Genomic DNA, 13,011 nt, shown 5'->3' with positions numbered 1-13,011 from the left:
AATGACTGTGACTATCACTGTAATGACTGTGCCTATCACTGTACTGACTGTGCCTATCACAGTACTGACTGTGCCTATCACTGTACTGACTGTGCCTATCACTGTACTGACTGTGACTATCACTGTACTGACTGTGACTATCACTGTACTGACTGTGCCTATCACTGTACTGACTGTGCCTATCACTGTACTGACTGTGCCTATCACTGTACTGACTGTGACTATCACTGTACTGACTGTGACTATCACTGTACTGACTGTGCCTATCACTGTACTGACTGTGCCTATCACTGTACTGACTGTGCCTATCACTGTACTGACTGTGCCTATCACTGTACTGACTGTGACTATCACTGTACTGACTGTGACTATCACTGTACTGACTGTGCCTATCACTGTACTGACTGTGCCTATCACAGTACTGACTGTGCCTATCACTGTACTGACTGTGCCTATCACTGTACTGACTGTGCCCTATCACTGTACTGACTGTGACTATCACTGTACTGACTGTGCCCTATCACTGTACTGACTGTGCCTATCACAGTACTGACTGTGACTATCACTGTACTGACTGTGCCTATCACTGTACTGACTGTGCCTATCACAGTACTGACTGTGCCTATCACTGTACTGACTGTGCCTATCACTGTACTGACTGTGCCCTATCACTGTACTGACTGTGCCTATCACTGTACTGACTGTGCCTATCACTGTACTGACTGTGCCTATCACTGTACTGACTGTGCCCTATCACTGTACTGACTGTGACTATCACTGTACTGACTGTGACTATCACTGTACTGACTGTGCCTATCACTGTACTGACTGTGCCTATCACTGTGTTGACTGTGCCTATCATTGTACTGACTGTGCCTATCACTGTACTGACTGTGACTATCACTGTACTGACTGTGACTATCACTGTACTGACTGTGACTATCACTGTACTGACTGTGCCTATCACTGTACTGACTGTGCCTATCACTGTGTTGACTGTGCCTATCATTGTACTGACTGTTCCCAACTATGTACTGAACCCTATTAATTTACTGACTCTTCCTATCTCTGTACTGACTCCTATCACTGCACTGACTGTGCCTATCACTGTATTGACTCCTATCACTGTACTGACTGTGCCTATCACTGTTCTGACTCCTATCACTGTACTGACTGTGCCTATCACTGCACTGACTGTGCCCTATCACTGTACTGACTCCTATCACTGTACTGACTGTGCCCTATCACTGTACTGACTCCTATCACTGTACTGACTCCTATCACTGCACTGACTGTGCCCTATCACTGTACTGACTCCTATCACTGTGCTGACTGTGCCTATCACTGTACTGACTGTTCCCATCACGGTACTGACTGTGCCTTTCACTGTTCTGACTGTGCCTATCACTATACTGACTGTTCCTATCACTGTACTGACTCCTTTCGCTATACTGCCTGTTCCGATCACTGTACTGACTCCTATCACTGTACTGGCTGTGCCTATCACTGTACTGATGGTACCTATTGCGGTACTGACTGTGCGCATCACTGTACTGACTGTGCCTCACACTGTACTGACTGTTCCTATCACGGTACTGACTGTGCCTATCACTGTACTGACACTTATCACTGTACTGACTGGGCCTATCACTGTACTGATTGTGCCTATCACTGTGCTGACTCCTATCACTGTACTGACTGTTCCTATTATGGTACTGACTGTGCCTATCACTGTACTGACTGTTATTATCACTGTACTGACTGTGACTATCACTGTATTGACTGTGACTATCACTGTATTGACTGTGACTATCACTGTATTGACTGTGCCTATCACTGTACTGACTGTTATTATCACTGTACTGACTGTGACTATCACTGTGTTGACTGTGCCTATCATTGTACTGACTGTTCCCAACTATGTACTGAACCCTATTAATTTACTGACTCTTCCTATCTCTGTACTGACTGTTCCGATCATGGTACCGACTGTGCCTTTCACTGTTCTGACTGTGCCTATCGCTATACTGATTGTTCCTATCACTGTACTGACTCCTTTCACTGTAATGACTGTGCCTATCACTGTACTGACTCCTATCACTGTTCTGTCTGTTCCTATCACTGTACTGACTGTGCCTTGCACTGTACTGACTCCTTTCACGGGTACTGACTGTGCCTATCACTGTACTGACTTTGCCTGTCACTGTCCTGACTCCTGTCACAGTACTGACTCTGTCTATCACTGTACTGACTCTGCCTATCACCGTACTGACTCCTATCACTGTACTGACTGTGCCTATCACTGTACTGACTGTGCCTAGCACTGTAGTGACTCCTTACATGGGTACTGACTGTGCGTATCACTGTACTGACTTTGCCTGTCACTGTACTGACTCCAATCACTGTACTGATTGTTCCTATTACTGTACTGACTGTGCCTTGCACTGTACTGACTCCTTTCATGGGTACTGACTGTGCCTATCACTGTACTGACTTTGCCTGTCACTGTCCTGACTCCCGTCACTGTACTGACTCTGCCTATCACTGTCCTGACTCCCGTCACTGTACTGACTGTTCCTATCACTGTACTGACTCCTCTCACTGTACTGACTGTTCCTGTCACTATACTGACAGTTCCTATCATTGTACTGACTGTTCCTATCACGGTACTGACTGTCCCTATTACTGTACTGACAGTGCCTATCAGTTTACTGACTGTACCCATGACTGTACTGACAGTTCCTAGCACTGTACTGACTCTGTACTGTACTGTTCCCATCAATGTAATGACTCCTATCACTGTACTGCCTGTTTCTATCAATGTACTGACTCCTATCACTGTACTGACTGTGCCTATCACTGTACTGACTGTGCCTATCACTGTACTGACTGTGCCTATCACTGTACTGACTGTGACTATCACTGTACTGACTGTGCTTATGACTGTACTGACTCCTATCACTGTACTGACTGGGAGTTTTGAACAGTGATATCCTGGCTGGGAGTTTTGCGAGAGTGTTTCGACAGGGTTTAAACTAGTGTGGCGGGGGGTGGGGATCAAAACAGTAGGTCAGTAAGTACTGAGGCTGGGGTCGAGCTGGGGGCCAGGGCAAGGCTAGCTAAGAAGAAGAGCATTCTGGAGCAGGATGTCCTGAGTGGGCCTGGAGGTCTGGAGTGCATCTGCTTCAATGCGAGGAGCGTAACGGGTAAGACAGACAAACTTAGGGCCTTAATGCTGACGCGGAATTTGGATGTGGTTGCGGTGACGGAGACATGGTTAAAAGGACAGGACTGGCAGCTGAATATTCCGGGGTAGAAGTGTTTTAGGCGAGACAGAGGAGGGGCTAAAAAAGGTGGGGGAGTAGCAATATTAGTTAGGGAGCATATTACCGCGGTGCAGAGGGTGGACAATCTAGAGGGGCCATGTACTGAGTCGCTGTGGGTGGAGCTCAGAAACAGGAAGGGTGCAGTCACTATGCTGGGGGTATACTACAAGCCACCCAACAGCCCACGGGAAGTGGAGGAACGGATATGTCAGGAGATTCTGGATATGTGCAGAAAAAATAGGGTTGTTGTAGTGGGAGACTTCAATTTCCCTGGTATAGACTGGAAAGTGCTTAGGGCTGGGGGTCTGGACGGGGAGGAATTTGTAAAATGCGTACTGGAAGGTTCTTTAGAACAGTATGTAGATAGCCCAACTAGAGAGGGGGCTAAACTGGATCTAGTTCTGGGAAATGAGCCCGGTCAGGTCGTCAATGTTTCGGTCGGGGAACATGTGGCAAATAGTGACCACAACTCTGTTAACTTTAGGATGGTAATGGACAAGGACGAGTGTTGTCCTAAGGGTAGGGTGCTAAATTGGGGGAAGGCTAACTATAACCGGATTAGGCAGGAATTGGTGGCCGTTCATTGGGAGAGGCTGTTCGGGGGTAAGTCCATGTCTGGCATGTGGGAGTCTTTTAAGGAACAGTTGATAAGGCTGCAGGACAGGCATGTGCCTGTAAAAAGGAAGGATAGGAAAGGTAGGATTCGAGAGCCGTGGATAACCAGGGAAATTGAGGATCTGATCAAAAAGAAAAGAGAGGCGTACGTTAGGTCCAGTCAACTGAAAACAGATGCAGCTCTGGAGGAATACAGACAGAGTAGGAAAGAACTCAAACGGGGAGTTAGAAGGGCAAAAAGAGGTCACGAAATGTTCTTGGCAGACAGGATTAAGGAGAATCCTAAGGCATTTTATTCATATGTTAGGAACTAAAGAGTTGTCAGGGAAAAAGTCGGACCTCACAGGGACAAAGGAGGGGAATTATGCTTAGAACCCAAGGGAATAGGGGAGATCCTAAATGAATACTTTGTATCGGTATTCACAAAGGAGGGACTTGTTGACTGGGAGTGTCTCAGAGGGAGGTGTTGACCTGTTAGAGAGAATCTCCATTACAAGGGAGGAAGTGTTAGGTTTTTTAGGGAACATTAAAACTGACAAATCCCCAGGGCCTGATGGCATCTATCCGAGACTGCTCAGGGAGACAAGAGATGTAATTGCTGGGCCTCTGACGGAAATCTTTGTCTCTTCATTGGACACAGGTGAGGTCCCTGAGGATTGGAGGATAGCGAATGTGGTACCGTTATTTAAGAAGGGTGGAAGGGATAACCCGGGTAATTATAGGCCAGTGAGCTTCCTGTGGTAGGGAAGTTGTTGGAGAGAATTCTTAGAGACAGGATGTGTGCGCATTTAGAATGGAACAATCTCATTAGTGACAGACAGCATGGTTTTGTAAGAGGGAGGTCGTGCCTTACAAATTTGGTGGAGTTTTTCGAGGAAGTGACAAAAACGGTTGACGAAGGAAGGGCCGTGGATGTCGTCTATATGGATTTCAGTAAGGCATTTGACAAAGTCCCTCATGGCAGGTTGGTTAAGAAGGTTAAGGCTCATGGGATACAAGGAGAGGTGGCTAGATGGGTAGAGAACTGGCTTGGCCACAGGAGACAGAGGGTAGCAGTCAAAGGGTCTTTTTCCGGCTGGAGGTCTGTGACCAGTGGTGTTCCGCAGGGCTCTGTACTGGGACCTCTGCTATTTGTGATATATATAAATGATTTGGAAGAAGGTGTAACTGGTGTTATCAGCAAGTTTGCGGATGACACGAAGTTGGCTGGACTTGCAGATAGCGATGAACATTGTCGGACAATACAGCAGGATATAGATCGGCTGGAAAATTGGGCGGAGAAATGGCAGATGGAATTTAATCCAGATAAATGCGAAGTAATGCATTTTGGAAGAACTAATGTAGGGAGGAGTTATACAATAAATGGCAGAGCCATCAAGAGTATAGAAACACAGAGGGACCTAGGTGTGCAAGTCCACAAATCCTTGAAGGTGGCAGCACAGGTGGAGAAGGTGGTGAAGAAGGCATATGGTATGCTTGCCTTTATAGGACGGGGTATAGAGTATAAAAGCTGGAGTCTGATGATGCAGCTGTATAGAACGCTGGTTAGGCCACATTTGGAGTACTGCATCCAGTTCTGGTCGTCGCACTACCAGAAGGACGTGGAGGCATTGGGGAGAGTGCAGAGAAGGTTTACCAGGATGTTGCCTGGTATGGAGGGTCTTAGCTATGAAGAGAGATTGGGTAAACTGGGCTTGTTATCCCTGGAAAGATGGAGAATGAGGGGAGATCTAATAGAGGTGTACAAGATTATGAAGGATATAGATAGGGTGAATAGTGGGAAGCTTTTTCCCAGGTCGGAGGTGACGATCATGAGGGGTCACGGGCTCAAGGTGAGAGGGGCGAGGTATAACTCAGATATCAGAGGGACGTTTTTTTACACAGAGAGTGGTGGGGCCTGGAATGCGGTGCCAAGTAGGGTGGTGGAAGCAGACATGCTGGCATCGTTTAAGACTTACCTGGATAGTCACATGAGCAGTCTGGGAAAGGAGCGATACAAACGAATGGTCTAGTTGGACCAATGGGCGGCACAGTCTTGGAGGGCCGAAGGGCCTGTTTCCTGTGCTGTACTGTTATTTGTTCTTTGTTCCTTGACTGTGCCTATCACTGCACTGAATCCTATCACTGTACTGACTGTGCCTATCACTGTTCTGACTGTTCCTATCATGGTTCTGACTGTTCCTATCACAGTACTGACTGTTCCCATCAATGTACTGACTGTGCCTATCACTGTACTGACTCTGTATATCACTGATCTGACTTCTGTCATTGTACTGACTGTTCCCAACTATGTACTGACTCCTATTACTTTACTGACTGTTCCTAAGACTGTACTGACTGTTCTGATCACAGTACTGACTGTGCCTTTCACTGTTCTGTCTGTGCCTATCACTATACTGACTGAACCTATCACTGTACTGACTCCTTTTACTGTACTGACTGTGCCTATCACTGTACTGACTATGCCTATCACTGTACTGACTCCTATCACTTGTACTGACTGTGCCTATCACTGTACTGACTGTACCTCTCACTATACTGACTCCTATCACTGTACTGACTGTGCCTCTCACTATACTGACTCCTATCACTGTACTGACTGTAGCTATCACTGCAATGACTGTTCCTATCACTGTACTGACTCCTATCATAGTACTGACTGTTCCTATCACAATACTGACTGTGCCTATCACTGTACTGACGCCCATCACTGTACTGACTGTAGCTATCACTGTAATGACTGTTCCTATCACTGTACTGACTGTACCTATCATTGTACTGAGTCCGATCACTCTACTGACTTTGCCTATCACTGTACTGACTCCGATCACTGTTCTGTCTGTTCCTATCACTGTACTGACTGTGATCAATGTAGTGACTGAGCCTATCACTGTACTGAATGTACCTCTCACTATACTGACACCTATCACTGTACTGACTGTAGCTATCACTGCAATGACTGTTCCTATCACTGTACTGACTCCTATCATAGTACTGACTGTTCCTATCACAATACTGACTGTGCCTATCACTGTACTGACTCCCATCACTGTACTGACTGTACCTATCATTGTACTGAGTCCAATCACTCTACTGACTGTGCCTATCACTGTACTGACTCCTACAACTGTACTGACTGTGCCTATCACGGTACTGACTGTGCCTATCACTGTACTGACTGTGCCTATCACTGTACTGACTGTGCCTATCACTGTACTGACTGTGCCTATCACTGTACTGACTGTGCCTATCACTGTACTGACTCCGATCACTGTTCTGTTGTTCCTATCACTGTACTGACTGTGATCAATGTAGTGACTGAGCCTATCACTGTACTGACTGTTCCTATCACTGTACTGACAGTTTATATCACTGATCTGACTCCTATTACTTTACTGACTGTTCGTAGAACTGTACTGACTCCTTTCACGGTAATGATTGTGCCTATCACGGTTCTGACTGTTCCTATCACTGTTCTGACTGTTCCGATCACTGTTCTGACTGTTCCGATCACTGTTCTGACTGTTCCGATCACTGTTCTGACTGTTCTGATCACTGTTCTGACTGTTCCGATCACTGTTCTGACTGTTCCGATCACTGTTCTGACTGTTCCGATCACTGTTCTGACTGTTCCGATCACTGTTCTGACTGTTCCTATCAATGTAATGACTCCTATCAATGTAATGACCCCGATCACTGTACTGCCTGTGTCTATCACTGTACTGACTGTTCCGATCAAGGTACTGACTGTGCCTTTCACTGTTCTGACTGTGCCGATAACTATACTGACTGTTCCTATGACTGTACTGACTCCTTTTACTGTACTGACTGTACCTATCACTGTACTGAGTCCGATCACTCTACTGACTGTGCCTATCACGGTACTGACTGTGCCTATCACTGTACTGACTGCTATCAATGTAGTGACTGTGCCTATCACTGTACCGACTCCGATCACTGTACTGACGGGGCCTATCACTGCACTGACTGTTCCTATCACTGTACTGACGATGCCTATTACGGTACTGACTGTGCCCATCACTGTACTGACTGTGCCTATCACGGTACTGACTGTGCCTATCACTGTACCGACTGTTCCGATCAAGGTACTGACTGTGCCTTTCACTGTTCTGACTGTGCCGATAACTATACTGACTGTTCCTATGACTGTACTGACTCCCATCACTGTACTGACTGTACCTATCACTGTACTGAGTCCGATCACTCTACTGACTGTGCCTATCACTGTACTGACTCTGATCACTGTACTGACGGTGCCTATCACAGTACTGACTGTTCCTATCACTGTACTGACGATGCCTATCACAGTACTGACTGTTCCTATCACTGTACTGACGATGCCTATTACAGTACTGACTGTGCCCATCACTGTACTGATTGTTCCTATCACTGTACTGACAGTTTATATCACTGATCTAACTCCTATCACTGTACTGACTGTTCCAAACTATGTACTGACTCCTATTACTTTACTGACTGTGCCTATCACTGTACTGACTCCTATCACTGTAGCGACTGTGTCTATCACTGTACTGACTGTGCCTATCACTGTACTGACTGTTCCGATCAAGGTACTGACTGTGCCTTTCACTGTTCTGACTGTGCCTATAACTATACTGACTGTTCCTATGACTGTACTGACTCCTTTTACAGTACTGACTGTACCTATCACTGTTCTGACTGTGCCTTTCACTGTACTGACTGTCGCTATCACTGTAATGACTGTTCCTATCACTGTACTGACTCCTATCACTGTACTGAGTCCGATCACTGTACTGACTGTTCCTATTATGGTACTGACTGTGCCTATCACTGTACTGACTGTTACTATCACTGTACTGACTGTGCCTATCACTGTACTGACTGTTCCGATCAAGGTACTGACTGTGCCTTTCACTGTTCTGACTGTGCCTATAACTATACTGACTGTTCCTATGACTGTACTGACTCCTTTTACAGTACTGACTGTACCTATCACTGTTCTGACTGTGCCTTTCACTGTACTGACTGTCGCTATCACTGTAATGACTGTTCCTATCACTGTACTGACTCCTATCACTGTACTGAGTCCGATCACTGTACTGACTGTTCCTATTATGGTACTGACTGTGCCTATCACTGTACTGACTGTTACTATCACTGTACTGACTGTGCCTATCACTGTACTGACTGTTCCGATCAAGGTACTGACTGTGCCTTTCACTGTTCTGACTGTGCCTATAACTATACTGACTGTTCCTATGACTGTACTGACTCCTTTTACAGTACTGACTGTACCTATCACTGTTCTGACTGTGCCTTTCACTGTACTGACTGTCGCTATCACTGTAATGACTGTTCCTATCACTGTACTGACTCCTATCACTGTACTGAGTCCGATCACTGTACTGACTGTTCCTATTATGGTACTGACTGTGCCTATCACTGTACTGACTGTTACTATCACTGTACTGACTGTGCCTATCACTGTACTGAGTATGCCTATCAATGTTCTGACTCCTATCACTGTACTGACTGTGCCTATCACTGTACTGACTGTGCCTATCACTGTACTGACTCCTGTCACTGTACTGACTGTGCCTATCACTGTACTGAGTCTGCCTATCAATGTACTGACTCCTATCACTGTACTGACTGTGCCTATCACTGTACTGACTGTGCCCTATCAATGTACTGACTCCTATCACTGTACTGACTGGGCCTATCACTGTACTGACTGTGCCGATCACTGTACTGACTCTTTATATCACTGATCTGACTCTGTCTCTGTACTGACTGTTCCCAACTATGTACTGACTCCGATTACTTTACTGACTGTCCCTATCGCTGTACTGACTGTTCCCATCATGGTACTGACTGTGCCTTTCACTGTTCTGACTGTGCCGATAACTATACTGACTGTTCCTATGACTGTACTGACTCCTTTTACTGTTCTGACTGTACCTATCACTGTACTGAGTCCGATCACTGTACTGACTGTGCCTATCACAGTACTGACTGTGCCTATCACTGCACTGACTCCGATCACCGTACTGACTGTGCCTATCACTGTACCGACTCCCATCACTGCACTGACTGTTCCTATCACTGTCCTGACGATGCCCATTACAGTACTGACTGTGCCTATCACTGTACTGACTGTGCCTATCAGTGTACTGACTGTGCCTATCACTGTACTGACACAGTCAGTACAGTGACAGGAGTCAGTACAGTGATAGGCACAGCTAATACAGTGATAGGAACAGTCAGTAAAGTAATAGGAGTCAGTAAATAGTTGGGAACAGTCAGTACAGTGACAGGAGTCAGATCAGTGATATAAAGAGTCAGTACAGTGATTGGAACAGTCAGTACAGTGATGGGATTCAGTACAGTAATGGGAACAGTCAGCACAGTGATAGGAGTTAGCACAGTGATCGGAAGAGTCAGTACAGTGATAGGAACTGTCAGTACAGTGATAGGCACAGTCAGTACAGTGATAGGGCACAGTCAGTACAGTGATAGGGCACAGTCAGTACAGTGATAGGCACAGTCAGTACAGTGATAGGCACAGTCAGTACAGTGATAGGCACAGTCAGTACAGTGATAGGCACAGTCAGAACACAGATAGGCACAGTCAGTACACTGATAGGCACAGTCAGTACAGTGATAGGCACAGTCAGTACAGTGATAGGCACAGTCAGTACAGTGATAGGCACAGTCAGTACAGTGATAGGCACAGTCAGAACACAGATAGGCACAGTCAGTACACTGATAGGCACAGTCAGTACACTGATAGGCACAGTCAGTACACTGATAGGCACAGTCAGTACACTGATAGGCACAGTCAGTACACTGATAGGCACAGTCAGTACACTGATAAGCACAGTCAGTACACTGATAAGCACAGTCAGTACAGTGATAGGAGTCAGTACAGTGATAGGCACAGTCAGTACAGTGAAAGGAACAGTCAGTATAGCGATAGGCACAGTCAGTACAGTGATAGGCACAGTCAGTAAAGTAATAGGAGTCAGTACATAGTTGGGAACACTGAGTACAGTGATAGGAGTCAGATCAGTGATATAAAGAGTCAGTACAGTGATAGGCACCGTCAGTACAGTGATAGGCACAATCAGTACAGTGATAGGAGTCAGTACATTGATAGGCAGACTCAGTACAGTGATAGGCACAGTCAGTACAGTGATAGGCACAGTCAGTACAGTGATAGGAGTCAGTACAGTGATAGGCAGACTCAGTACAGTGATAGGCACAGTCAGTACACTGATAGGCACAGTCAGTACAGTGATAGACACAGTCAGTACAGTGATAGACACAGTCAGTACAGTGATAGGCACAGTCAGTACAGTGATGGGAACAGTCAGTACTGTGATAGGCACAGTCAGTACAGTGATGGGAACAGTCAGTACAGTGATAGGCACAGTCAGTACAGTGATAGGCACAGTCAGTACAGTGATGGGAACAGTCAGTACTGTGATAGGAACAGTCAGAACTGTGATAGACACAGTCATACCCATGAAAGATGCCTGCCTAAACTGAAAAAAAACCTTCTGCCCTTACCCGGTCCGTATCCCTCTATTCCCTCCCTATTCATGTACCCATCCAGATGCCTCTTAAATGTTGCTAATGTGCCTGTTTCCACCACCTCCTCTGGCAGCGCGTTCCAGGCACCCACCACTCTCTGCGTGAAAAACCTCCCCCGCACATCTCCCTTAAACTTTCCCCCTCTCACCTTGAACCTGTGCCCCTTGTAATTGGCACTCCCACCCTGGGAAAAACCCTCTGACTATCCACCCTGTCTGTCTCTTATAATTTTGTAGACCTCTATCACGTCTCCCCTCAGCCTCCATATTTCCAGTGAAAACAATCCTAGTTTATTCAACCTCTCCTCATGGCCAACACCCTTGAGGCCAGGCAACATCCTGGTGAACCTTCCTTGCATTCTCTCCAAAGCTTCCACGTCCTTCCGGTAGTGTGGGTGACCAGAACTGCACGCAATACTCCAATGCGGCCTAAACAAGGTTTTAGTTAGCTGCAACATGATTTGCCAACTCTTGTACTCAGTGCCCTGGCTGATGAAGGCAAGTATGCCTTCTTAATCACCTTGGCCACCTGTGTTGCCACTTTTAGGGAACTTTGGTCCTGCACGCCCAGATCCCTCTGCATGATAATGTTCAGAACCTGGCGTGATCTGGACTGTTTAATAGATGAATGTGCCAACTCCTTCAATCACACAGCTCTCCCCATCGCTCAATAAACAACATGATCGTTTCAGCTTCTCACCACAACACGCACACACGCACACACCATCACGCCAGTGGGTCATGTGAAAAAACAAGGACACACAAGTCTTACCCCTTGTGAGAAGTAGAAAGCAGCGATGCCCAGAGGCCAGAAACAGCAAAGCATGGAGAAGATGGCCAGCCCCAGATGGTCACGCGGAGGGATCATGATGAAGTTGTCCTCGCTATCACTGTCACTGGAGCAGTCACTCTGGGGAGGAGGAGAAGAATGATTGAGTGTGTGAGCGGCAGCTCAACACCGACTCTCATTAATGGTACACAAGTAGATAAAGACTGAATTACTAAAACCATTAGGAAAACATTGCCAGTAATCTGATCAGAGCACACGATGAAGAGAAACACCAGCAGGGAAGAAAATGTAGGTCACGGCCCTGGGGGAATGGTTGTAAAACTCAGCATGTGTACGTTAATCTGTTTCTCTTTGTGTGTCTGTGTCTCTGTCAGTGTGTGTGTCTCTATGTGTCTGTGTGCATCTGAGAGTGTGTGTGTCTGCACCTATGTGTGTTAGAGAGTGTTTGTGAGTGTCTGCATCTGTGAGTATATGTGTTGGAGAGTGTGTGTGCACGCACCTGTAGATGTGTGTGTGTGTGTCAGAGTCTGTGTCGGTGTGTGTGTGTGTGAGCGGAGTGTGTGTTTATCCATCTGGGTGTGTGTGTGAGTGTGCGTGAGTGTGTGTGTGTGCGCATGCATGTGTGTGCGTGTGTGTGAGTGTGTTTGCGTGTGTGTGTGCGCGAGTGTGTGTGTGAGTGTGT

At 46.4% G+C, this 13,011-nt stretch overlaps 1 protein-coding gene across 1 annotated transcript in view; it reads right to left on the bottom strand.

Moving 5' to 3' along the window:
* syndig1l (synapse differentiation inducing 1-like) overlaps nt 1-13,011 on the bottom strand; it is a 102,613-nt gene that overhangs the window by 44,737 nt on the left and 44,865 nt on the right. The window contains exon 2 of the mRNA XM_078233212.1: nt 12,312-12,449. Coding sequence (XP_078089338.1) covers nt 12,312-12,449 — 138 coding nt within the window. The remainder of the gene's footprint in view (nt 1-12,311; nt 12,450-13,011) is intronic.

The sequence above is a fragment of the Mustelus asterias genome, chromosome 18, assembly GCF_964213995.1.
Source record: "Mustelus asterias chromosome 18, sMusAst1.hap1.1, whole genome shotgun sequence".
Classification (NCBI taxonomy): domain Eukaryota; kingdom Metazoa; phylum Chordata; class Chondrichthyes; order Carcharhiniformes; family Triakidae; genus Mustelus; species Mustelus asterias.
Note: the sequence above shows the minus strand (reverse complement) of the source record. Positions and strands in the feature narration are given on the sequence as shown.